General features: G+C 39.5%; 1 protein-coding gene across 1 annotated transcript in view; it reads left to right on the top strand.

Moving 5' to 3' along the window:
- DPYS (dihydropyrimidinase) overlaps window positions 1–26,022 on the top strand; it is a gene marked incomplete at its 5' end in the record, with an annotated part of 33,319 nt that extends 7,297 nt beyond the window's left edge. The window contains 7 exons of the mRNA XM_082479942.1: window positions 854–1,043; window positions 7,603–7,759; window positions 8,456–8,597; window positions 10,612–10,754; window positions 20,714–20,921; window positions 23,651–23,756; window positions 25,923–26,022. Of these exons, the coding sequence (XP_082336068.1) occupies window positions 854–1,043; window positions 7,603–7,759; window positions 8,456–8,597; window positions 10,612–10,754; window positions 20,714–20,921; window positions 23,651–23,725 (915 nt within the window). The 3' untranslated portion in view covers window positions 23,726–23,756; window positions 25,923–26,022. The remainder of the gene's footprint in view (window positions 1–853; window positions 1,044–7,602; window positions 7,760–8,455; window positions 8,598–10,611; window positions 10,755–20,713; window positions 20,922–23,650; window positions 23,757–25,922) is intronic.
- Between the last annotated feature and the right edge of the window lie 1,978 nt (window positions 26,023–28,000).

Here is a 28,000-nt window from a genome sequence, read left to right as displayed (position 1 = left end):
ATAATATGTATACTTGACTGACAAAGAAAGCAACAGTCAGAGCCTGACCATTGAACAAATCAAAAAAGGGAATGCTCAGCCAAGTATTTAGACGTCAGGTGTGTGATGCCTAGCCCTAGGTCTCCCCAAACATAGTTGGCTCAGGAATTAATCCAGAAGTATGAAGAAAGCTTCACTCACTTGGCACAGAAGTCTCAATTCTCCTCTATGCATAGTTAGCCTCACTTCACGCTTTCTATTGCCATCTTAGTGCTGTGTGGAGGCACTGGGAGTATAACTACACTGATGTCTTTGAGTTTCTTCAACTATTCTAGTCAATAGTGCTTTGACTCTGCCCCAGGTCCCGTAATGGAAATGAATTTATTGCTAAGTAATCTCAAATCAGCAAAGCATAAATTCCTGGAATATAGTAGGGACAAAATCTTATGCCCCTGAAAACCTTGGAGCCTCATTCAGAGGCTTCGTATGTGTACCTTTGTGCTTAGTAAGGATCTTTCCATTTATTTCCAGCATGGGGTTAGTACTGTCGTCTCAGTTACTGGCTGTGATCATTTAAGTGTACAAATTCAGAGAGAGGAAGGCTTTTCAAAAGTGGCGATTTACCCCTGCAAGCCAGTGGAGTGTGTTCTCTGAAGTCGATTAGGTATACTGAGACCTGTGTTTATTGAGAGATATATTGTATTTCAGTTAACACAACAATAATTTATTTTGGAAAAAAAAATCATAACGGCCCTTTTTTTTTTTTCTCTAACTAACTGCAGTGGCTGGTTTAGGATCTATTTGGCTGGCAGCGTGTCCATGACACCATGGTTGCACTTTGACTGACTCTTACATCTTTTTGTGTGATGATCAGGGTGCAAAGAAGATGTTGGCAATGGGAATAACTGGCCCTGAGGGACATGAGCTGTGTCGTCCTGAAGAAGTGGAAGCTGAAGCTACTCAAAGAGCAATTACCATAGCAAATGCTGTAAACTGCCCCCTTTTTGTAGTCCATGTAATGAGTAAATCTGCAGCAAAGGTGATAAGTAATGCACGAAGAGAAGGTAAAAGTCTTAATTCTTTTATGCTCGGGCAACAACACTGGAGGAAGGGTCATGCAAAACCAAACATAGCATCAGTTTCCTACTTGTCATAGGTGCCGTAATCCTCAGAACATGGGCAAATTTCTTGGAGTGGAATGTCTAAACTGTGTGTGTGTGTGTGTTGTGGGGCCCAAGGGGAACTAAGCAGTGTGGAAGAACAGCAACTGGGATTGAGACTTTCCCTTCTCCGCAGAGCAAACTTTTTTCTCCTTCATACTGTATCTCCGAGGTCAAAGTGATCGCCTGGACAGCATTATTGCATTAAAAATGGTGTGACCAGTCCAAGACAATATATGCTCTGCTATTCCCCTCCCTTGAATTATAGTCTGTTAGCATTTATCAGCTATTTAGATGACAAATTCTACAACAGAGGCCACACCATGTTTTTACAGACAGTGTCAGGGTATGACCAGGACTCCTATTCACTGGGCACTTAGAAATCATGGTGATGATGACAGTGTCTGAAAGCCTCAATTCCCTTCAGGGGAGGGGTTCTCAGGTCATGCACTGCAGGGTTCATAAATAGTTTTTGTCAGCCAAGGGAGCCTGACCCTCTTGACCATCTGTTGGGCAGGTTAGAAGCAGCCTGAAGGCTGTGGGGATTCAGGATGTTTTACCTCCTCATCCGTAAATTCACTCAGAGCAGCCTGAGGAATGACAGCACTCCGAGGAGGCATTATATGGGTAGAAGGAGCAGGACAGAAGCCCATGATTAGGAAGGCTAAAGCTTTATGGAATATCTGTCCTCATTAGCTTTTTACATCTCAGCTTGTTTTCATCTGACCTAACACGAATTGCACACAGAACTTGGTTTCCTTATTTCTTGACTTTAGATAATGCTTACACAGGGGGCGTGGATTATTGACAGCAAAATGCAGAGTATGAGACCTTGTCAAAAGTGCGATCAAAACCAGCATGATATCATTGTGCTAATATAGATGGATATGTTTATGTGAAATATGTGTTGATTATGATTTCTAGTAAGATCTATCAGTAATTAAGTTTTTAAAAAAACCTTCTAGAATATTTTTTACTAGCACATCTTTTAGTATTGTGCTATATTAGATTCCTCCACTAGATGACAGTGCTGCTGGTAATGTGAATTATATCCATCGGTGTACGGTCACTTGTACATTCAAAGGTGTAGTGTCAACATTAACTATCAGAAGCTGTAACAACTGTTAAAATACACAGATTAAAGATGAATCACTGGCTGTGAACATAAAAGAGCTAAGATAGAAGGTGGTCTTTTATAATGCACTAAGTAAAAAAATCTATGCTGATAGTAAATTCTGTAAAATATTATTAGACGTGCGTTGTAAGAATAGTCTGCAGTGCCAGTTTGATAACTGACTTGATATATGTATGCTTCTTTGTTATGTAAAAAGAAGAAATTGGTACAATTTGTGCTTATTGTGGTGCAAATTGGATTTAATAGCTTCCTGGGTTGATGCAGTCAGAATCATCAATACTTGCCTTTGTGCACAGCAACATATAACTTATCTCCATAATTGTTTTCTATTTTCATGGAAGTATACTGTTTAGAAACAGAAATCTATGATTGACTAAGAAATTTTGAAAGATAGCTAGTGTACCTCAAAGATAGTTACAATTATAGTTTTTAATGAGTCTGATCTGTATAAATTCTGGCAATTAGAAATTCATTGTTGCTAGTTTTGGTAAAAATTATTTCCCATTCTTCAATTAAAAGTGGTAATACAAAAAAGGAGTTCCAGCAAAAGTTTTTAAAGTATTTTTAAGATATTATATGAATGACATAAATAAAACCCAAATATTTTTCTGAAAGTTATACAACTTGGATAGGCTAAAACCACTCTAATGTGAAAGATGTGTAAACTCTTAAATACTGGAAGGCTCTCAAGCATTTGAAATATTCACTTTAATGCAGTTTATTAATCTTTTCAAGATTATTTCTCCATCTCTTGATGCTAGCTTCCTGCTGTTTACAATTGTGAAATTTTTCATGTTCCTTTCCAAGCATTTAGCATGAAGTATAGTGTGTGGTACAGCATATATAGTGTGAAGTACAGCATATTCATCCCTGTCCATGTCAGAGGAAGATTGATATTCCTTCCTATCCCATCACTGACCTCAGAAAGGGAGAGACCGATCTTCAGTGAGAGTAATCTATTTTCTGTGTGACAGTGTGATATCAGAATTGAAGCATTGCTTCTCAAATTCTGTGGTTTGATGATTTTCCTAGTCAAAAATGTAAGTCAGAACCCAATACTTCTCTGTCCCTCATTTAGCTATAGAAGGTGAAAAATAATTTAGAGCTAGAGAAAGAAGGCCTGATACAGTTTGCTGAAGACAGAGGGCATAATTCTGTCATCTTCAGTGAGGAATGGCTCAGATCTTAAAGTTTAAATCAGTCATATAGACTGTAAAAGGATATTAGTTCTTATACTAGAATAAGCAAACTTTAGGGGAATCACATGAATGACCATCTTTCCTTCTCTTCTCCATGCCAAAGTCCACCATCTATGTCTGCTCTGATCTCCAGCAGCACCACTCACTGAAGGAAATCTCCAGATTGTAGCAACATGTTTTTCATGTACATCAGTAACAGCTACAGTGCTGCTGAATATTCAACAGGAAATCCAAGATTTCCGTGTTGTGACTGTGTTGGAGAGGCCCTATCCTTAACTTATGCCCCTATCCTGTTCTTTTTTTGGGCTCTACCAACCTGTTTGCCAAAAGCAATGGTTCAGCAGTCCTCCACTTGACAGGGTCAAAGACCAAACCTCTCTGTGAGAACTGTTCTCTCTCATCTCAGTGGGCTGTTTCTTCATCCCTATGTAAAATGTGATCTTGAATCTTGCTAGAATAGGTAGAGGAACTCTGCTTCCACAGGACAGTCTGATATCTCGGTGTGCATGACAGTCTCTTTCCTTTGAGTGGGAAGACAAAGAGCATCCTATTCCTCCTATTTGTGTGAAGTCTTCCCTATAAAGAGAAGACAAGGTTGTAGAGCGCTGGTGTCAGGCAGTGCAGCTCCCTCTCCTCGTTAGGACTACCTGGTGGGAAAACTAATATGGCTCTGGCACCCATTGCTTCAGCCAGTAATGCCTATGGGGAAGCAAGGCTAATAAAATGTGATTTAAGGATATGTGATTTATACTGCTTCCCCCTTAAAAATGCTTTACTTCTAAGTGTACTAAAGCTAGAGATCATGTCCCTTTGCCCATTTAACTATGCTGGTACAACTAAGGAAATAAGACTTTCTAGTGCAGATCAGAACTGGAGAGCAGAATCTTACTAAAAAGTCATTTTTTTAAAAAAGTTTCTCCCTTTTGAAAAAGTGCACACAAAAATATGTACTTGGCCAGATTACAACAAGCTTGCTTAGAGTTATAATGCTGGTACTGCCTACCATCCATCACGTGTTAGGTCTGCTCTTAGTGAGAGGAAGGGCATGTCCATCGCTGTGGGTATGCAGACAACTAGGCCTGAGCACAGGAGTGCAACTAAAAATGCCACCTTTTTAGCTGGGTCATGCAGGACAGCTCAGGTCCAGACTGTAGATAGCTTAACTGATGGAATGCTATGCCTGATTCAATAAACCCTGCCTTGCAGTTCTGCTTCTTTCAGATCATAGCTGGTTAGTGAGTATCTTTGCCCCATATGACTTTATCTTAAGTGCTTCTGAAACTTTTACTAGAATAATCACGCAGGGACTGGTTTTTCAAGTCTGTAAATCTTAGTTAGTGTTTCTCAAGATTATAACTCTTTCTGAGTTCTGATAGGTGGTAAAATAAAATGCGATTTTGTGTTCTTCTTTGTTATAAAGTAATTTATGTGAAAATACTTCTTGCCAGCCATTTTGAGCATCTGATGAAGAAGTCATGAAATCCAGAGCCACTTTGCAGCAGCTAAGATGTCAGAAAAACCAAACAGCGGAACATTTTCTGCTTACTGTTTTTATTGAATGCAGCAAAACATAACAAATTGAAAGACGATTTATTACCGCATTACTCCACTTTTATGCCTATAGGCAGAAGCCAGTCATGCTAGAAGAACCTTAATTCAGAATTTCCACGTTGCCAATTGGGCTAAAAGAGCCTTAATGCAGAATTTCCTTGTTATTTGGATTAACGCAGAATCTTGATATTATCGTACCCTTCAGTCTGGCTAGTCACGGTCCAAATGAAATGCAAGAAATCGCACAGTCAGCAGAAGTGTCCAGATGTAGCATCTTGAAGCCACAGTGTTCAGACTGAAAATCACTTGAAGAGACAGCTTGTACTCCTTCCCACTCATGGGAACAAGGGGAACTGCTCAGGTCAAATTCTGACTGCAGAAATACTGTCATCAGCTGGGGTACATGAGTTAGAATCAACTCAGCATATGCGACTGTGAGCTTGGAGACTTCTTTTCATTTTTATGCTGTGAAACTTGGATAAGAAAATTATTTATGGAAGCTAAACCTTTACTCCTTTCCTAACATTCTAACTTGTATCATTTATAGCTATGTCCTAATGATTCACAATTCAGTTTACTTTGGATGGAAGTTTCTTTAGCTTGTTTAGATGCAGTAGGAAGACACACACCACACCACACTTCCCCCTCTCTCCCCTTTCTACTGACTTTGCTCATGAAAAATCTGTCAAAAGCCTAATAGGTAAATATAGGAGATTTGCTGTATATGCACGACTTTTTCTCCTATATCTAGATTTGTGGCAGCCTGCCCTCAAATACTGTTTGGAGTTGCCCAGGGAAGGCCAAGATCCCCCTGACTCCTGCAGCAGAAGAATTAAGAAAACACTAATCAGACTCAAACCTCCCAAACCTCCTCATTCATTGGTCATATCACTTCCATGGATGGCCCCATATTCAGTGTTTTGAGTTTTGAAAATAAGATACAAATAACAGTAAATAACTGCTTAAGTAATGATTTCAAGTCCAAAAAATGGCGGTGGTCTTCCTCTGAGCTCAAGTGTAAATCTAGAATACACATAGATAAGTGCAACTGGGAGCTTAGAATGATCCAAGCCAAAGTGTCAATACAAGATAAACACATTCAGAGTGTCAGAGCATGCTGAGGTGGTTAAAGCAGATTAATAATGCTAATAGGGTGTCTTTAGGTTGTGGAAGACTTATACTATGTAGTACTTGGAGTAAATGTACAGTACAGTAATGTCAAAGCAGGTCTTGCAACCTTGGTGAAATAACTGTGGAAGTATGGGGTTTAAATGGTATGAGGTTCTTTTGCAAGTCTAGCACAGAAGATTTAAGCAATGGCTCTACTGCAGTGGGAAGCATATTTTGAAAAGAATTGAGCTCCTGAGTAGCTACCTGTGCTAGTGTAGCAGTTGTAATCCAGTAGCTCACAGAAGTACCAGAATCTAATGTACAGAGAGAAATCTGCAAAGGTTTGCTTTGTTGTTTTCCAACAGTACTGTGAAGGTACGAGTTACGCGCAGAAAGTCAGAGAAAGTTCACTGTCTTATGTCACCAAGAAATTACCAGCTGAGCCCTTGCTGGGGTAATGCAGTGATAGTTCTAATAAAAATTGTGCCTGGAGTGAAATCTGGGATCCATAGCAAGATACCCACTGTCTGCAGGGAGCAGGGGAGGGAGAAGGCTCTTGCTGGGATCCAGCAGAGGCGGCCTTTAACCAGCACCAAGCAGCCCATGAGTGGGTGTGTGAGGTCCCAGCTCACTCTGGTTCTTTGGGGACCATCACAGTCAGGGGCATTACCACCTGTCACCTACAGAACTGCAAAGTGGCTGGAGCACCTCCTCAGGGAGTGAAACATCTTGTTTCATCTCCCCTCTTGTTCTGATGAGTTTTAAAATCATGTTTCCTAGGAGGAAAAAGTAGTTAAAATATATTAGCTCTATCCAAAGTCTAACAGCTGGTCTGGGTTGGTGTCCTCTTCTGAGGAATTTGGAATACTGTGCAGGAAAGAATTAAAAGTTTAAAATTTAGGAGATAACTTTTAAGATTAAATCATTTATAGTTTTTGATTTGGGAGATGTTGTCTCACTTTTAAAATTTATGTCTGGTGCCCTTCCTGGAACAATTATACCCTGACAATTAAAAGTACCGCCTTATGAGGTCTGTATGCTGGATGTATTAACTTACATTGTTACATAGTCAATAATTTCAGAGCACCAAACAGGTGCACCAAGAAATATATGGATGTTGAACTTAATTAATGCAACTGAGGACCGTGTTCCTTTTGAAATCTCAATCACATGCCTGGTAAACAATGTGTAAAACCCATTATAATATATCTGTCAACAATTTAATTAAAAAACTTGCCCAAGCAATGTTCTTATGAGGAAATATATTGGGAGATCACCAACAGAATATTCAGAACAAAGATGCTATGTTATAGCTTAGTTTATTATGTCCTTCCATATGTTGGTGTTTAATTTAAAACAGTCATTCAAATTTAAATCCATTGCCATCAAAAGTGTCTGGAACAAAGAAAATACAAGGTATGTATTTTTATGTTTTTTGATGATGATACTATTGCTTTACATTTTTCAGGAAAGGTGGTTTATGGGGAGCCTATCGCTGCTAGTCTTGGCACTGATGGCACCCACTACTGGAATAAGGACTGGGCTCATGCTGCAGGATATGTCATGGGACCTCCACTGAGACCAGATCCATCTACTCCCGGTTTCCTCATGAGCTTACTGGCCAAGTAAGCAGATGAACAAACAGTGACAGCTGATGCCCAAATACACAGTAAATTCTGTCTGGAGTATATAATAACGGGTCCATGCCCTGGAGATTTTCTAAGTACAGAATGTTACATCATAAGGAAGGAGAAATGGAAGGTGAAACCATAGATGAAAAACATTTTTTGTTGCAGAAATTAGAAAGTGTTCAGATTTTGTTTCTCTGAACTCTTGTGGCCTTCTGTCCCCATTTGGTTTTAATCAATAAGCCTTGCTAATACTGCAAAATTGAAAACATGACCAGGGGGACAGTAAGGCTGTAAGTTGGTGGGAAATGTGTAAAAAGTGGGGTCACAGCTAGGGGTTCTGGCTTTTCTTGTCAGCTGCCTTTTTTAACTGAAATTTGGATGCTGCATAAAAACTAAGCCTGCTGACTTCTGAAGGTAGATATAAGTTGTCTGCTTCATAAAATCTCGTTCAGAAGGAAGAATGAACAGAAGTATCCTTCAGATACATGTAGTTAACAAAATGTGTGATTTGCTGGTGTTGCATTACCAGTAAGTTTAACTCCACAAAAGGGTTGAATTTGACTGAAGAGTCTGAAGGTATCCCTGAACACTGGCTGATGATTGTGCAGATCTGTAGAAATTTCATGGGATATACAGAGTGACACTCTCTGGTACATGCTCTGATTCGTAATGAACTTTGTTTCTCCATAGTGATGACCTATCTGTGACAGGGACTGACAATTGCACCTTTGACATATGCCAGAAAGCTCTGGGGAAGGATGACTTCACAAAAATCCCTAATGGAGTGAATGGTGTAGAAGACAGGATGTCAGTCATATGGGAAAAAGGCGTTGTAAGTATATCAAGATGTCCAAACATGGAGGTAATTAGTTTCTCCAGCAAAATATATTCTCTCGGCAGTTATCAACTCTCCAGTTTTATCAGGTGTATTTATCATAGGGTAACTTCTCTAATCAAATACCATAACAGAGTCCTTACTAATTCTTACTTTATAGTTCTGAGAGGTAGAAGATTCTTAGTGCTTAAAATATAGCACTAGAGAATCATTTCCATCATTTCGCAGCAAAGGACTGCTATTGTCTCAGTGGTAGTGCATCGTACATTTATTTGCAGCATTTTTTTTCAACAGATGAAAGGAAAATAAAAGGAAAGAGGTGCCCACAGTTTCAACTTGGTCAGTTCTGTATTTTTTCCTCTTTGACGTCTCTCAAACTTAGCTGTTGGAGGAGCTTCCACACTGGGCGTGTGCCCGTCAACTTCTAATTTGTGTTTTCAGCCAGAGGAAACAAACTAGAGATACGAAATGCTTCTTTAATGTATGGTTCAGTCCTGTGATATGATGAGATGAGCACCTTCAAATCCCATTGACTTCAGATTGTCAGTGCCAACAGAAGAATGCTTGGTGCTTCTCAGGGCAATGCCCTTCAGGGTCTAAACAAATATAAATTAGAAAGCTAGTGGCCAGACATTTTGAATATGGGGTAGTCTGATGAGGGGGGAAGTGAGGCAGTCTGGTGAGGAATCTGCTGCTTACTGGTGTTACAATCGCTCTGGCTAATACAATGCTGTTAAGTTCCAGAGGCTTTCGTTTATCTTTCTAATTAATATTAAGTTCTCTTGCAGTAGTGAAGTGTTGTTGATAATGCACTGCGAAGCATATTTATTTGTCACAGTAGAGTTATCTATCTCACACACTTGGTAAGGAAGTGGTTCAGAATCTCTCTTGTTTATCTGTGTTCAGCTCATTCAGGAATTATCTGATACAGCTCCAGTTGGATTGTACAAATCAGACTTCTTTCTATATTCACCTGTGGCATAGTTCTAGTGTGATTATGGTGTAAACTGGAAGATAATCTATCTTGTGGTTATTATGAAAGTGAGACGCGAATACGTACATCACATGTACATCATACATGCTGTTTTTAAACAGTGTATCCTGTTGGCCAAGATAATTTTTCAAAAGGTTCTTCAACAGTAATATCCTCCCTTTTCTTACTTGTAAAACATTACACAGCTGTGAAAGATTGTCAGGAAAGCTTCCCTCCCTTCTCACACACCATTATTTAGAAGAGCAGTGTTCACCACTTTCATTATGCTTTTTCTCTCAGATGACTGCTCACAGGCCACCATAAAAATGCATTTTTTGACATTCTGATTCCTAGACTGACCTATGCACAGTATTACTGCCAGTGTAGCTGGCTTTCTGAGCAAACAACAGTCACGGAGGCTGGATTAAATTAGTTATGTGGCAGTGGACAGTCCCAAGACACATGACACACGATGTGTCACATCAGCAAATCTTTTTTTATACTACTTCATCTCAAACATTTACCGAACTGTACTATCCTCTGCGTTGCTGTTGAAGAGATTTGCAAATCACCTTTTCTATATTACACATAGTGCCTTGCCTCTCCTTTATCATGTTCTAGGCTCTCCTTAATACTGTCTCACAATTTTCCAAAACTTAGATACTTGAGCAACGTTATGTCTCCTGAGGAAACTGCTGAGCAGGACTATAGATTCAAAGCCAGCTAAAAAATTTGGTTTCAGTCAACTTTAGACTGGATCGACAGAGCATTTGGCTTTAAAGTTGTCTTTTTTTCCCTTTGCTGTGGGATAAAGTAGGATAAAGTTATCATATTCGGTGAATGTGCATTGCAGTATGTGCACCTGAGACAAATAGTTATTTTTTTTCTTTTAAACTCTTCAGTATAACACTTAAAAAAAATATTGATGTGATGTTGGCAGAGAGCTGTCACTCATCCTAGACTTTTCAACAACAGGAACATCTTTTTCATTCCCTGTTTAAAAAAGTAATGAGTTTTCTTTTGTGTACTCTTCTGCAGTACAGTGGAAAAATGGATGAAAACAGATTTGTAGCTGTTACCAGCACAAATGCAGCAAAAATCTTTAACCTTTACCCAAAGAAGGGGAGAATTGCTGTGGGTTCTGATGCTGACATTGTAATTTGGGATCCTAAAGCTACAAGGTATGTATGGGTAGTTATTTCCTCCCATCCATCCTCTCTACAGGAAAAAATATCTCAAAGCCTCTGTACAACAATAAGTCTTTGGGGTGAGGTTATGGTGTTTTTCAACAGCACTTCACGTGAATTATTTACAAGTTTTTGTCTCCTTCACCAGTGCGTGTAAGCAGAGATCTTTCATCTCTAGATAGATTTAAAAAAATTCTCCTAGATTGCTGACCAAATGCAAAAATAACAAGGTCTGCACATTATACTACCAGGGCTTGGCATCCTAAGAGTAAAAATAACCACTTTGGGATCTTAGAATAACTCTGTTAAGTAAGTGCTGGAATATATTTAGCTTCCTCCCACTGCAAAGAGCAGGGAGAGGAGCCTGTGTTCCTGCAGAATCACCCATTACAAGTTTGTGTTTTGAACTCAGAGCTACTTCAAACATATTTGAAGGTGGTCAGGATGGGTGGTGAAAGCGTGGGGTCTTGCACTCCCAATGTCTTCTCCCTACCTGATAGAGCAAATATAGTGGTAAAGCCAGTAGTGAGCTTAGTTCTGAAGCTCAGGTTGTGTGTGTTTATGCTTTTATTTAAGGAGTTTTCTGATTTTGTAAACAGTAAGTCTGCTACAATAGAGCTTGTCACCCCAGCAACAGATGCACAAAAGGTATGCTGATGTCTTACCCAGCATGACTTGATTTCATGGTACATTTTTGCTACAAAGGGCATGCAGTGTCTTTCTAAGAGCCTCAACTCACACAGCATACCGTGCATTACAGCTCATTCCTTTCTTCAGGTTTATCCACCTGCCCATCCTGGTCTTGTTTAAATGGCCTGGAAAAGGTCTGGCAGCTGGCTGTCACAAAGCCAGCTCACCTGCGGAGTTGTCTTTCTCAGCTGAGATGCCTAACGGCTGTGTGAGTGCATCTCCACTGTTCAACTGCTGAGCAGGTTAGCTTAAATCTGCAGGCGCTTTAACAGCTGAGTCCTACATCTGACCATATCCAGCCCTGCACACAGCAGCAGCAGGTCAGGAAGTGTGCTGGGCTGGTGCTTTTGTCTCGGGCTCAGTTCTAGTGAGCAGTGTGAACACACAACTGTGCTGAAGGCGCACATTGACCCTCCTTGAAATGTCTTCATCAGGATCACCCAAACAGTCAGTAAATTCATAGCAGACAGCAATCATTAACCCTCGATGAGCTTTGTGAGTTGTTGGGCATGATGACTTTATGACCAGCTTTCATCAACATTATCACACCATTTGGTGTTCGTAAAGCCTGAGCTGTTGTAACATAGATGGCATTAGATTTTCAGCCTTTGGGTTTTTTTTTAGAAAAAAGAGTTGGAAGACTCTTCAGAGGAAAGTTTTAAAACATAACTGGGCAAATCTGATTTTGGAAGCCAAATGGATGAAAAAAAGCCCTAATCCTACATTTACCTTACACAAGCAAAATTTTCCTAACCAATCTTCTGGGTTTTGAATTTTTGATAATGCAGTTCTCCCTCATTTTAGTATACTAATGAGTATTAAAACATGTGAGAGAGAGAGGAAAAGCATTCTGTGTTTTAAGCTGCAAAGCTTGAGGACATGGAAGTTGCTCTTCAGAAGTCCCACAAAAAACTGGCAGCACCAGCAAAAGAAGTTTCAGGAGTGTCAACCTCAATAAACACAGAGGCCTGCCCAGCGCTGGGTCAGAGAGATTTTCATGTGCATTATGCCTTCTGGCATGTTGAGCAAGCATATTTTGAGATACTAGCAATGAGCTATTTCAGGACAGTGGAGCTATGAACTCTTGATTAAAAAAAAAAAAAACCAAAACCTGAAGGATTCTTTTCTGAGCTCATTTCTGCTCTGCCTGGGGACAAATGAATGTAGAAGGATAGAAGAGTTCTGACATTGTTCTCAAGGTGCTTTGTCAGCTCCTGTAATTATGTATCCTTTTGCCTCCCAAACATTCCTTCTGCCTCCTTTATCTCTCTCTTGAGTGTTCTAATTGCCTTTTTGCCCACTGAAGCTGTGAAGCTGCAGGTTTTCTTCAAATATATTTTTCAAATATCAAACAGTATTTTCTTACAAAGCAAGCTGATTTTAAGTTCAGCCAGTACTTTTTTCCTGATCCTGTACTGTTCCCGTTATTTATCCTTTTGGCTTTGCCTCTCTGCAGGTACAATGTAGTGTGAACTACATAAGAATAAATAAATTTCACGAGTGCTTGTCTACTCATTTCACTACAAATCCTGAAGAGGGCACAAACAGCCCAGCAGAAAAAAAGGATCTAGCTAACGGACTTCAGCCATTTAAGATATTATACAAGGTGCAGCCTCATGCGCTTTGTTGACTCTTGGGAGTGACTTTCAATTTCACAATAGGCTTGTTCCTCTTTCTTGCCAAAGTCCTTCCTCTTCTGAGCATGACTTTTTTTCTTGTTTGTAAATCTAAATCTTGTAAGAGGAAAATGCAATTTTCCAGTTCTGAGTTGATGCTGTGTTGCTGTAGTCTTAAAATACTGGCTGATACTGGCCTAAAGAGTCAGACAATCGCTGAAGTATTCCTGTGAGGAACTGGTATTATCAGAGTCTGTCAGAGGAAGTCTATAGAGAAGATTCTGAAGGCATTCTGAAAGGTAGTGAAGCTCTTCAAGATACAAAAACTTTTGTCCCTACAAAATCAGCTGCGTCTCCCCTCCCACATCATAGCGACATGTTGGCTGCTATCTGGGCATTCAGGATTTTCTTTTTCTAGGTTGCAAAAACCTAGTGAATTCGATGTGACAGGCCTGCAAGCTGGGAGCAACTGCAGTTCAAGGTTCCACTTCTAGCTCTGTGCCACTTTAGCTGAGGCTTTCCTTCTGCAGGTCAGCTCCATTGAGTCGCCTATTTCTGTAGCATTTTCTGGTAATTTCTGCAGAAAATGTTATATGAAGAGTTATCAGGTTTGCTACTGTATTTAAAAGCTTCTAAATATTGGGTTTAGTGGGTCTGCAGGGAAGCAATCATTTTTGTGAAGAAACACATTAAATGTATAAATTAGTCAGAAACTGCCTGAGAAAAGGCGCTTTGTGAGTTCTGCCAGGTGAGGTCGATTTCTTAGCTTTCTTATACTCATATACTCATTAAAGAACACACAAATACCAAAGTGACCTGCTGGTTTGTTGCAGCTGTGTGCTATCAAACATCATCTTGCAGACCTCAACGCCCTCAGGATCCCACGTACAGCCTGTGCACACAGGACTGTTTGGTGAGAACTCCTTGGAAAACACATGTTTTGGAGAACTCCTTGGAAAAACACATGCTGTGTACACGCAGCAAATCTATACTCACTGTACCATCTTATTTAAGTCTGTGCTTTGATCAAGAATGTTCACTAACTTCTTTCAGACGCACACAAATAATATAACAGCCTCAAGTCTGTGAAACAAAAGCAAGTGTAAAGACTGTTCCAGAAGGAGAGGGCAGAGTAAGCAAGGAAAAGGGAATGTCACCTGTCAGCAAGTCAGTGTCCTCTATAGCTGATGCCTTTAGCTATTTGAAAGCAAGCAAGAATACAAAATCTCTTGGGCTTGTTTTCAGAAATGCTCAGCAAGGAATCTAAATACTGCAGTACCCAATTCAGACCATGGAAAGTGCTCAGCATCCCTTGTAAAATAGGGGCAGAAGGTGCTAAAGATCTCCTAAGAGACATTCAGCTCCTGACAGATATTAGGGCTCAATAAACTCACTGTAGCCTGTCGGAGCCTTGCAAATAAGCCCTGGATCAGGACCTAAAGGCAAGATCAAACACCTGTAGGGATAAAAATCCCCTCTCAAATGGAGTTTAACTTTCTAAGTCCAGCCACTTCATTATAGGAGCATGCAGTCTGGGAAGTCTCACCCACCATTTTATTTTCCACTCACTAAATATAGCCTAAAAGTTAGCTACTTCAGAATGCAGAGGCAGAGCCGGCTGTGCAGGTAGCAGTCTCTCACCCCATCCTCCTTGGGGTCTGCTGGAGTTGCCCTCTGTGGCAGGCCCAGCGCGTGCTCATGGAGGTGGGCTCAACCCTGGGCGCAGCAGTGATGGCTGCAGCCCCAAGCGCACGACTGCTGGAGCAGCGTCCCTGATCAGCGGGGAAGGCAGGAGCCCTGAGGTGAGGAGGAGAGGGAGGAAAAGGGCACATTTGTAATCTACCTGTTATGACAGGGCGAGGGAAGATGTGGTTTCTAGCCCTTATTTCCAGTGTTGTTTATGCATTTTAGAGGAAACAGTCACTGGATGCAAATCAGCAAGAAGTCAGAGCGCCCCAGTCTGCTGGCGTATGTTCCCTCAATGCCTTTGTTTGTGTGTAGATATGTTCATACATAAATCTTTTGCATTTGTTAGAACCAAAATCTGCAGCCTCTGTCTGTCTCATTTGTAGTCAAGTCTTCAGCTTCAGAGGCTTAAGCGGGGACAAGTTACAACATTTAAGCACTCTTTGCCAAGCAACTGCCTGTAATCTTTTGTAACGTGAAAGAGGAAGAAACCGAGATGTTAGCAGATGATTAGAATAAATAACGCTGCAACTGTCTTACTCTTTTGATGAATGAGCATAATTTTGAATACTGAGTATATGGATAACTGCATCTATACACAATGAGGCAAAATGAAATAATGTGGCATACAAATAGGTATGCATAGGACAAGCATATTCTGGCATTTTCAATAGCCCCGCATTCTTTTGCACAAGTGCAAGCGCGTGCATGCATGAATGGACACTAATTCACCACCATCAGACTTCCTGTCAAAGGGTTTTTATCGCAAATTAAGGGGACATGGAGAAAGAAACAAAAGGCATACATTAAAATACAGTAAATTCCATCTGAACATAAGAAATAACTTTTTTTTTGCCGTGAGCGTGATCAAACACTGGCACAGGTTGCCCAAAGAGATTGTGAATTCTCCGTCTTTGAAGGTACTTAAAACCCGACTGGACACAGCCCTGAGAAAGCTAATTTGACTGACCCTGATCACAGCAGAGGGCTTGGAATAGATGAGCTCCAGAGATGCTTTCCAACCTCAATGACTGTGGTTCTGTGAACTGTAAAAAATAAGCCTCTCTGAGAGAGCATGATGTACGTTTCCTTAGTAACTTGCTGCCTCACAAAATGTCAGCTGCTCTCTTCAGAGAACTGAATCTTAGAAATATTACCAAAAAAAAATTAAATCTTATTTTCTCCTTATATAATCTTGCCTTTTTCTCTCTAGTAATCACTTCAGATATTCTTAAGTCATTGAACGCACTAATTTTTATTTTCCTCTCTTTTTATGCATTTCTGCAAGCTTAGCTTCTTATTACTGTTTCCCTCCTGCCCATTATGCAGTTTGACAATTTTCACTTCCATCCCATATCAGTTTGGAATGACTGATAGGACCAGACTGATGGTACTTTTGACAAATGAGTTACTCATTTCATAATCAGAAAAATAATTTTGTTGTCATTCTCTATCCATCTTAAAATGATGAATTTTAGGAGTTATGATTGCATGAAATAAAGATCTCATCCCTTAGATAAGTCACGTTGACTCGGACCCCCCAAACATTAACTTCCTACCTCTTCTTGCATCTATTATTTTATCCACAATTCTCCTCACTTCATACAGCTACTCAAACAAAATGCTTATTTTAAAATACTTTAAGAGTCTAGGAATACAATTTTACAAATAGTTCCCTGCATATATTTGCATGTGCTGTTGTTGCGATTCTTTAATTTAACGGAGACCATGCGGGTTTTAACCCACATTGTAGGCTTATAGCTAGCAGTTTTGCACATAGATCTTAACACTTTCCCTTTCTTCTTTTCCCCTCCTTTGCTTTTCTTTTTAATAAAACTGACTCTTTAACATTAACAAAGTTCAACTTATTATCATTATAAATTAGTGGTGGCTCAGGACAGCAAAGAAAAGTGAACAGTCTATTTATTTTTTTCTAGATTTTTGGAAAAGAACTTTAACAATATGGAGAGTTCAAAGGCATCTGAGAGTGATGTGAAGAGGCAGCTTGCAAAGGCTGATACTATCCGCAGCAAACTGGCATTTCTCACCTACCCCCAGCTCCGAAAAGCTTAGAGATACTGCACTGTAAGCACTGAGAGAAGTTGCTTACAGCTCAAATACTCACTCTTACATAAGTTGGTTTTCTATGGCAGCTGTCAACCAAGCAGTTGTTTTCTCTTCAACAATGGACTCGGGTCATTTTAGCTGTCTTTATTACTATGTTTTAAATTAGTTAATTAAGTAATTATAAAATAGGTGTCCTCCCTTTACTGAGACGTTGAGCAGCTATTCTTGCCTAAGGGAAGTCGACTACAGAATTTCATCATATTCCTGTCCGTGGAATTTTTAAAGAAAACTGTGTGAGGTATGCATCCAGTTTCCATTGAAAGTAATTAAATTCTTCATTTTCTTATGCCCACCTTGAAAATTAAAGTGATAATCCTCACAGCAGTCAAAGTTCAGGTTCTAGAGCTCACTCCAGTCCAACAGATCCACCTTCACTGGGCTGATGTAGCTTCATCTCTGATGCATTATGAGGGGTAGAAGATCACTCTAATGTTTAATCACAGAATCACAGAATCACAGAACAATCAGGGTTGGAAGGGACCTCTGGAGATCATCCAACCCCCCTGCCAGAGCAGGGTCACATAGTAGTTTCCCTTCATCCAGCTCCCCCTCCTGCCTGACTGTAACTGACCATTTAGTATTTGGGACTCTGACTGAGTTGTAGACATGTTTATGTTTCTCCTGGGTTGTGTTTGACTTGAAATGAAAACTGGCACCTCTGACTCCTTAACAAAATTGCAGGGCATAACTTTTGAGCTCACCACCTGTACAGTTTTGTATTTCACCTTACTGCCTACTGCATTAGTCTAATCTGATACTCTTTTCTAAATTTTAAACTTAATTCTGTAGTTTATTTAGATATAATAATCTAGGAGTGGTGTAAAGCCCTTTCTCACATAGAGCATAAATAAATACCGGCTTACTAGTCACCGAATCCTCACACAGTCTGAGAAAATCTGATGATTGCTCTCAGACTAAAATAATTGGGTTTTGACTGTAAATTAGTAGGACGGAAGCACCAGATTGAAAAAAAGACAATTTCAGAAACATGTCTTCCTCTTTGGTACAACAGGAGTATTACTTGTTATATTGATAGCCTAAAACCTTTTTGCAAGACAGGTGTATCAGAAGCAGCTCAAGGAATTATGTGGAAACACCGATGTAATTAATAACAAACAGGACCTGTTGTCTTTGAAGTATCGTCTTTGTAGAGGAAAATGTTTTTTTAAATATTGAAGTAGTCATTCCAATCTCAGTCTCTGTTTGAGAAAGGGTTGCTTGGAACAAAAGCCACTGGAATTTACAACCAGAATTAGAGAGTTTTACAAATTTTATAAAAAAAAATCCAATACAGGTTTTTAAAGCCTGGAGTCGGAATCTGCTGTCTCATGTTGGGTAATCCCTTATGTCAGGTATCCCATAGGATGCTGGAGACAGCTGTTACGTTATACTTACACTACAGTGGCAGTCTTGGTTTCTTGGAAAACAAGTAGGTTACTGCTGTTCTTGCCATTATCAGAGTGGTCAATAGCGTTCAGACGTTCCGAGCAAACATTGGAATTTTGTTAAGAGTCCCTCTGCCTGCTACTGAAATGGCTGATACAGCAGTAAACAGTCTGTCGCATAAGGTCAGTGAGTTGCGAGCTTCAGACCCAAGCATCCCGTCTACTTCTGTTTTAATTGCTAGCTCACTTGCTAACTGAAACTTTCACTGCCATTGGTAACGTCAAAGGGTTAAATCACAGACAAATTTTGGTGATCTCCATCAGGGACAATGCACTTCACCTTCAGAAAGGACAGTGTGGTCTGAGGCTTGTTTCTACAGAAGAGTTGTAAATGAGTTCTGTACAGGTTTGTTGTTGAGACAAGCTCTGGGAAATGTGTTTTGTCATATTGCAAGGTTTATCTGTACAAATGGATGCTTCTTTTAAATGTGCTAACTTCCATTCATTTTGTATCTTTTTATGAAGGACATACTTACCTCTGAGCTGTGTTTACCTCTAGTGATCCTGCTGTAGCACATTTAAACAGGTCACATGTTGAGCTGAAGGATCTTGCTTATTTTTCTGTTTGTTTGCTCAAATTACCTTTTCCATTTTCCTTTTTGTGTCCCAGTGCTATTGTGCAAATACATATGATGTATATCCAGAGAATGCTAAAGATAATTATGTTACAGTTGTTCTTACTTACTGTTCTAGCAATTGGACCCATAAGGGTAATACAATAAGCTAGGGGAATGTGTTCACAAACTCCTTGTAGGGCTATTCTAACACTCATGGATAAAGTTACTCAACAGTATTCATAGGACCAGCGAATAAAAGAGAAGTCTGACTTCTATTGCTCGCTCTTTCCCCTGTGAATGTACAAGATGATGCTGATACTGGCGAGCAGGCATGCCTAAGTTTTCTGTCCAAGGGGTGACGAATAAGGAAAAGGTTTTACTCCTATAGGCATTGGCCATAGAGAGCATTTCTATATATACAGCCTTTGAAAAGTCAGTTGCCACCAAAATTTAAATGTAGCCCTTAGAAGAACCAATTTTTCTTAGTTCAGCAGAACAATATGAAAGGAAAAGGAAATATCCTTCCACAAATTCTTTTTTCCTCTGTATAAGTAATCATTTGAAGTATTTCACATGTACTTTTGAAAATGGCTATACTTCAAAACAGAGGTGTTGTAGTAGTTTTCTTATTTTGATACAGATGTTAACTAAAGTTTTAGAAAATTCTTCTCAAAATAGATCAATATTTTAATCTATTAATTTTTCATATTGATTTTTACTTTGATAATTCTTTTGCAAAAGATGTAGTCTCTGGAATAATGTTAATGCTGTATACGGATGATAAGTTTTTGATTGTGTGAGCACCCATTCTGGAAAATTCTAACTGCTAGCCAAAAGCATGAAGCTTCCTTCCTTTCAGAAATTATAGATGAAAATAAAAATAAACTGTCCAAATAATTTTTTAAAAATATCTGTAGATTGGAAACAGGAAGTTAATAAAATAATTAACTAAAATTCAAAATCTTGTGACCCATTTTAGTTACGGTAGATAGCAAGTAGCTCAGTAGGGAAAATAGATAATAAAGGAAGTATACACAGCCTGCACTTCCAGATGCTAATGTCAGCTCTAGCATTGACTTTGCCTTTAATGTAGCCAGTTAGGGTTGGGGAAATTGGCTAGAAAAATGGTGATCATAAAGAATGAGGTCTATGCATAAATGAGCAATAATACTGTAGCTGAAACGAGTACTGTTGAGGTCTGAAATTATAATTTGCTTAATACCCTCTGAGGAAAGGTATGTAGAAGTCTGATGTTGTCACTATTATTTAGCAGCATCAAGATATTTGGGCTGCCAGTCACTGGATCAATCCAACTCACATTATGAGTTACCAAAATTCATTGTCATCTACTGACTTTTCCAATTAAATAGTCTTTGTGTTATTCATCTCAATCTGTGAAACGTTGCAGCCATACTTTTCAAACTTGAAATTGCAAGTCATTCTAGCTAAAAGGTCAGAGCTTTTTCTGACCTTACCGTGCATAGATATTTGCTTGACAAGGCAGAATGAAATCATGTTATCCAAATAAAATATTACAACCTGATTTTTTTTTTCCACTAATCTCTTTCTAGTGGAAAATTTTGCGTTTCAGGGCTGCAAAGTTCTGTCCTTTCGATTCCCTCTTCATTCTTTTGAAATGCAATTACTGTTCAATGAAATGTTAATGTTCTATCCTATTTTTACAGCTGTTCCATGATGTACTGTACAGTGTTGTATTTTAATAATGCTGCTAAATATTCTTCATTTATCATTTTCTCAAAATTTTATAATGAAGCAAGATGCAAGGATCGTAGTCATTTTATGTGTTGTGTTGTTTTGTTTTGTGAACACAGGACAATATCTGCAAAGACACACCACCAGGCCAACAACTTCAATATATTTGAGGGAATGGTCTGCCATGGAGTCCCAGTTGCGACAGTTTCAAGAGGCAAAGTGGTTTATGAAGGTGGAGTTTTCAATGTCATAGCAGGAGAAGGCAAATATGTTTCCCGTCCACCATTCCCTCCATATGTCTACAAACGAGTCAGGCAGCGGGAGCAGGTTAATTAAACTAATAAATCTCTATAATGCTTTGTACAACATGAGGATAACTAGCTCTTGGGAAGAGAGGTTTGGGGAATCAATGGTAATTTCCCTTACTAATCAAAATCTGCCAAGGTGGGAGGAAATGAAACTAAGGACTCAATTTTTATTGTTCTTTATCTTACAGAAAAATATCATAGCCTAGTTCCTTCTCTTAGGGGAGTCTGTACAGCTCGTAGACTAAGCTTGGGTACTTTTCAAAATAAACACATCCCAGCTGCAATAAAAGTGGACGGAGTTTTGCTCATGGGTAGTCTGAATAACTGCTAGATTTCATCACTGATTTCACTGAAATCAGAGAGACTTAGCATCATATGCAGGAAGAAATCTTATACTGAGGAAGAAATCAATAATTTTCTAACTCTTTCATGGATCAGACGTTTGGAGCTAAACCCTGTATTGAACACTTGCCTCTGTTCCAGCAAGAATGCGTTAAAAGTTGAACATGTGCAAAGTATATTGCTGGACCAAGCAAGATAGCTCTGTTCAAGCTCATCCTAAATTTTTTTTAAAGAGAAATATTGCAAAATACATGAAGACTGAATTTTCAGTACATTTTTAGCATGCAAGCTTTTATGAAGAATGTTTGTGAGTCCTTAGGGTTACTTATTGTGGGTAAGATTTTCAAAAGCACCCAGACTAAGTATATTTGAAAATCACAACCTGAATCAGTGGGATTCATTGCAGGATCTACAAGTTGAATCAGACTAGCATCCATGTGAGATATGGCCCTTTGAAATGCTTCCAAGATAATTCTGTGTATTTCTTCCTGCTGTTGTCTTGATGGAGTGAGAAAGGCATGTAAAAGTGGCTGAGTGAGGCTTTCCTCCAAAGACCACACTTTCACAGGAGCTGGTGAGCTGTCTGCAAGTCGATTCACATAATACAGTGTATAGGCAGGGAAGTCCCCTGATGAGCATAGGAAACTAAGAACAGAAAACAGATGATTGCATTTTTGGGTTTTCCAAACATAAAGGAACACTTTTTTTTTGGTACCAGTACGAGTCAGTATAAATTAGATAAACTAGAGATATCTTCATTTCCATTATGTTAGCATCTAACTATGCTGTTTCTACTTTGCTTTTTATTTTGAAACCAGATTCCTCATTTAAATCTGTTCACAAATTTTATATATTCTATTCAACTTCTCAGTGTGAATGAAGGTTAATATTTCTGGGTGAAAGGAAGGGCAAAGAAAACAATCTGTTCCTGGACTTCCCAGATTTAGTAGAGAAGTGAACCAGTAGTCCTAACTGTGAATTTGTCTGGAGAAAAGATCTTCCCTTTCCACTGAACATTTAACTGAACTGAAACAATTGCTCCAAAGGTCATGCAATTCCATGGCCAGCTGCAGATAAGATTGTCTCACAGTGAGAACCTCTCACCTACAGTAGATTCATTCTGCATTTTTACTCTAGATAGGTTCTCTTTGCAAAGTTCCTTTTAGAAATCCTAGTCCTTTGGATCTATCTTCAGTGAGATATGTATCATGCACAAATTTGTATGTGCTTGAGTCTATTTAGTCCACTGGACATTGAAGGTAGTTGGCACTTTGTTAATGAGGGATGCTTATTATTGTAGCACTTTCATTGCTGTGCAATGTTGATCCCTTTGGCTTTTAATGCAAAATAAATGCCATGCAATGGTAATAGAAACTAGCTATTGAAACTAGATTTGTACTGACATTACACCAGCAAAACTCGGGGCTTTCCTTTTCATGTAAGAGAACATGCTGCAGTTACTAAAGGTTAGTTAGGTGCTTCCTCAAGCATAGCAGAGTTTTAGTGACTCCAGATACTGGCATCTCAGCTAAAGCCTTATAACCCATGTTAGAAGAAGATAAGTGTCAAAATTAAACTAAAATTTAAGAGAAATTTGATAATTATAGAATTCTGAAACACTTTAGTGAACGTGGTGGTTTCGATTTCCCACCAAAGCTAGCGAGAACTTTCCCTTAACCAAAACATCAATTGCAAACTGTCTTCAGAAGTGATTTTTCAACCAACTCAGCCTCTTGTAGCCGGCAGCCATGATGGTGGATGGTAGATACCCATGCAAGGCAGGATTCTCTTTGGTTTTTTTTTCTGATGTTCATTAACCTCTTTTACCAGTATTAAGAGCATCACTGGAAAATGTGATTACTTCAACAAAGAACAACCTTATAGCTTGAACATGCAGTGAGTCAGTCGTTCTGGAGAGCAGCTTAGTTGTGTGTTCTCTGTACCTGTTCTCTCCTGGGATATCCTGAAGTAGCTGAACCAAGATTAAAAAAATATACAGAAACAACCAGATTAATTGATTTGTGATCATTTTTTAGCATATCCTAATCATTTATGTGCCATAATGTCTGTGGTTTTCCCACTCCAAGATCTGTTTAGACTACGGAGGGGAGAAGCATCAATACAATGAGGTGGAACACAGTCAGTTGCTTCTTTAAAAAATTAGGTTTCGAATTGCTTTGTTACAGTGCTGAACAGATTGAGCCACCCAGCTCCTTATGAAAGCTGAGAACTGAACTGTTTAATCCCAGCGTAAGGGATGTTTTCAAGTGAGAGGTTTGATGAACATGTTGAGATGCATAACATACAAAGCTCGGTTATCATAGGACTGCTATTTTCATTGTGTCCAATTAGAAGGTGCAAGGGGAAGTCAAATACTAGTAAAAGATTTGAAATATTTTATTGCAGGTCTGTCAGCCTGTTCCTGTTAAGAGAGTACCATACACAGACGTGGTCTCAGCAACATCCATCGAACAAAAATAGTAGGCTCATTCCCCAGTTTTGACTCTTGCAGGTAACTGTCTCTTTTGATTAGTGAAAATTATTTAATGCTTCTCTGAAACTTCAAGAAAATGAGTGCAGCAGGCCTTCTAGCTTGGGATGGGCTTGTCTGAGAGAAGCCCTCTCAGAAGCAGAGTTGTCTTGGTATCTTTAAATTTGATGAAAATAGGGGGCAGCCCGGGTAATGGAGTACCTCTTTCTGACTGGAGCCTCATTTTAAAAGCCCAGTTGAGAGAAGCAAATGGAGTTTTACTGCTAGACTGAGATATGCGTATGAAGGCCCATAGAAAACCTGAGTTCAGTCACCACCAGGAGTACAAAGCAAGCATAAACATTTGGCTTGCAAATTTACAGAAAAAAAAAAAAAAAAAAACAACAAACAAAACCAAACCCAAAAGCAGCTTGATGTGAAAAATGAAAATTTCTAGGATCCCTGTGTTACAGGCGGTAACTCTCTCCCAATTGTGCTGTTCGGATTAAGCTGATGGGTCAGTTTTGCAAGGACAACAGCTCTCTTCATGCAGCAGAGGTGCTGCAGTCAATGCCAGCAGTGGTCTAATGGGTGGTTGAGCTACTGTAAGGCTGCATGCTGCTAACAGGGAAATAACACTCGTCATATCTCCTTCCCTCCTCTCCACAGCACGTAGCCTGATAATTAACACTCCCTCACGTGTATGCACCCTGGTGCTCAGCAGGTCTTTCTGTGAGCTAATTTACTTGCTAAAACAGCAGAAAACATTTAGCTTCCTTTTTCTGGGTTTTATGGTTTGAGAGACCCATAACAATTTGTTGTCATTTAGACAATGATTCTCTCACCCAATGATCCCTCCCCACCTGGGAAAGGGAAATCGGGAAAAACAAGGAAACCTGGGAGCCGAATTATAAACAGATTTAATAGAATAAGATTAGATAATTAACATTAACAGCACTAAAGAACTGATATTGATCCCAACACCAATACAGAATATGCAAAGATTATACTCAGCCAATTATATCAGTAGGAAGCTGTGCACTCCCAGCAGTGGACAGCAAATGTCGGACACTGTGAGCGCTACAGCTTCAGGAGGAAGGGAAGGCCTCAGGAGTCCAGCACCAGGGCACGAAGTTCTCAGGATGGCAGCCATCAAGGGAGAGAGAGAACTTCACAGCAAACTTTCTAATTTATAGTGAGTGTGACGTTCATGGTATGAAATAATCCTGTTGGCCAGCTTGGGTCAAGTGCCCGGGTCTCGCTCCTCCTCATCCCTGCACCTGGAGAGCTCAAAAACACTGAGGCCTTGAAACCCACACACCATAGCTGGCTGTAAAGTAAATATTTTCACAAATTCAGACACTGGAGTCTTCTAAAAGTGCAGTTTTCCCAAGTATTAGAAGAGAAATTAGTCCTGTGTCTCTCAAACCAGGACACTGGCTTAGTTTTCTGTTGGCTTAGTGAATACAACTGTCTCTCAGAAGAACCTAGCAAGGATCAGTGTGGTGCAACGTATGGGTGGGATAAGGCAGCTGGGGAGAAGGACTAGGTGTGACACCACCTCACTCTTTAACAAGCAGAAGAAACGCTTCGGGAAAAAGTAAAAGAACAGGGTAAGACTTTCAGCAAGCACAATTCAGACATGACGCTGCTGTATGCCAATTGCAGCCGAAATGTCTTCTACAGCGTGGGAATTGATTAATATGGGTCAGGGGGATAGTGAGGGGCAGTAAGCATGACAAAATCCAGGCTGGTTTTGTGTGCATATTTGTATGAACAATGAGATCAGCTAGTTTGAGAAATGATTTCCCAATAGATGGACGTAAAGCCCCAGTTGCACCTCACAGAAAATGTGTCTGTTCTTAGCGCTAATTAATATGAGGACAGGGACAAACCAGCAATGGTGGGAGGGTGGAGTTAGCTTGTCCACATTTCATTGTATTATTCCTTTAAACCTCCCGCACAGTGAACCTCATCCAGGGATTAGTAACAGCAATAGAGTGCGGCAGGCTATTTGTTTCTCTGTCATAAGGGAGAAAGCTTTTGTAATAGAGAGGACTAAAGGCTAAGCTGCAGTAGAGGGAGGGAGCAATAATCATTTTTTCTAGCTCCTAGCACACTTTCTCCATTATTACCTCTCTGAGTGACAAATTGCAAAGCAGCGATTTTCTTTTGAAAGATTATATCACATTGTCTTCTTCTCTGTAGATAAAATCAAATGAAAATGACCCTGCTGTTGCCACCAAAGCAGTGCATTCTGGGACCTACAATCAATCCACAATCAACTTCTCAAGAGCCAACGTGAAACGACAGTAACCAATAAACATTATACTGGGCTTCTGCATGAAAGTTGTCATTGCAATTTCTCTTTAAAAGGAATTTTGTTATTAGAGCTGGAAAATACTTTGTAGAAAATGAGGTAATAATAAAATGATAACTACAGTTATAATGTAGCAGCAGCTCTGTAGATTCTTAAAAGTAGGCAAGTTTGGGGATGGTATTTCTTAATATTTTTCTTTAGAAGGTATCAGCTAACCTATAAAGTCAAAACAATGAGCAATGGACTTTAAGCACAATTTCTACATTCTTGCTCTGTCAGGTCATAGGACTTGAACCCTAATTCTCTATTTTCATGTGTTAGGTAGATCGCTGTTGTGTTTAACAATTCAGAGAATTCTGATAGCAGATGCTGAATTTGAGTTTTTGTTTTTCCCTTCCGGGAAGGGGTCAAGTACAGAAAAATGCCGACTCAGGGGAACTTGCACTGTTTTAGAGCTTCTGTTACATCTCCCTGTCCCAGTCTTAAAGGAGTTTATACATTTTATCCCTGCAAGCTGCACTGCCAAGCGTTTATTGGTGTGTTCAAGAATTTCCTTTGTTATACCCCAGGCAAACTTATGCTTACCATACTGGTGAACTCACATACAATACTGTTTTGTGTTCTCGCTTTATGGAGAGACACACACCCATAACTTGAAAGCTTATGAAGTGGGATCATCAGAGCAAGAGCAGAGTGCATTAATTAAAAAATCTCTTTTTTTACTGAAAATATGAAGTGTTTCTTGAAGTGTTTTTTGGAAGCATGGCTCTGTTACCATGTCTAGAGAGGTTTTGCCTCAGAAACCTAGAATGTTGTTTAAAGTTACATTTTCACATGTGATAACCTTTCTTTTTAATCAACTCTCACCGGGGAATATTTAAGAGACATCAGACCAACACAAAACCAACTGTACAGTGAGTTAATTTTCCGATATGTAGAAACAATATAACCTGTACTTCTGTGCAATGCATTGGACAAACAGGTGCAGTAAGACATTCATATTTTAAGACAGAAACAGGAAGCATATGATAATTACTGTTATATTTAATTGGACAGTGGAAGGCAAACTTGTAGTTCCTGCTATATTCATAGGCATACACTGACGTGTGAGCTTGTATGAGAAACAAACTCCTACCAGGTCAGTAGTTCTTGTGTCTTTAAATAGCAAAGGAGAATTTTCTTTGTAAGATGATGGAGGATAATCATGGGGATGTTCAGGAAGAGCTAGCACAGGTTCCCATTTCTCAGGCTGTCTTTGGGATGGCAGAACCAGACATCCAGCACTATTACACTGACTATTGCGAGAGAACAGGATTCACTGTTCAATGTATACTTCCACACTGCAATGGTCTGCATCTGAGCTTGTTGTCTGGTCTCTTTCTGTAATCAACAGAGAGAAAGGTGCTTCTGGAACACCGTCCATCTCTGCATCAAGATCTAAAACAGGCTAGATGAGTTGTTCTCATCTGGGATGAGAGGAGTAGTTTTTGTGCAATGCCAGTTTGTCTCCATTGACTACAAAGAGAATACAGTGTGACTATCTCTGGTGCAGATGTCTACTCAGCAGCTGCCTTCCACCTAGCCTGTCTGTCTCTCAGAGCTGGAACTTTCTTGTATGAAGGATGCCTGTCTTTTCTAATGTTCTGTCTTGTCAAGAGTGCATGTCAAGCATGAATCGTTATTTTTAATTAATCTTCTATTATCTTGGAACAGGAGCAGAAATTTGGGAAGAGTACAGGAAAAAGCAGGGGGGAAAAAGGTCCTATTTCTACTTTTAACAGTAACTTATATTTGCGTGGAGTCTTTCAACTGAGGCTCCAGGTTTTAACAATTATTAGAACCCTGAAATTGCATGATATAACTGTAAGACAAGTAAATGTATTTAGAATAAGTTTACAGTTTTGAGAACTATGGATGCTCAAAGCTCTGAAATCATTCAAGTGATTGAATATATGTAGTTGCCTGA

The sequence above is a fragment of the Vanellus vanellus genome, assembly GCF_965231255.1.
Source record: "Vanellus vanellus genome assembly, chromosome: 2".
NCBI lineage: Eukaryota > Metazoa > Chordata > Aves > Charadriiformes > Charadriidae > Vanellus > Vanellus vanellus.
The sequence above is the reverse complement of the archived record's forward strand: the minus strand, read 5'-3'. Positions and strand labels throughout refer to the sequence as shown.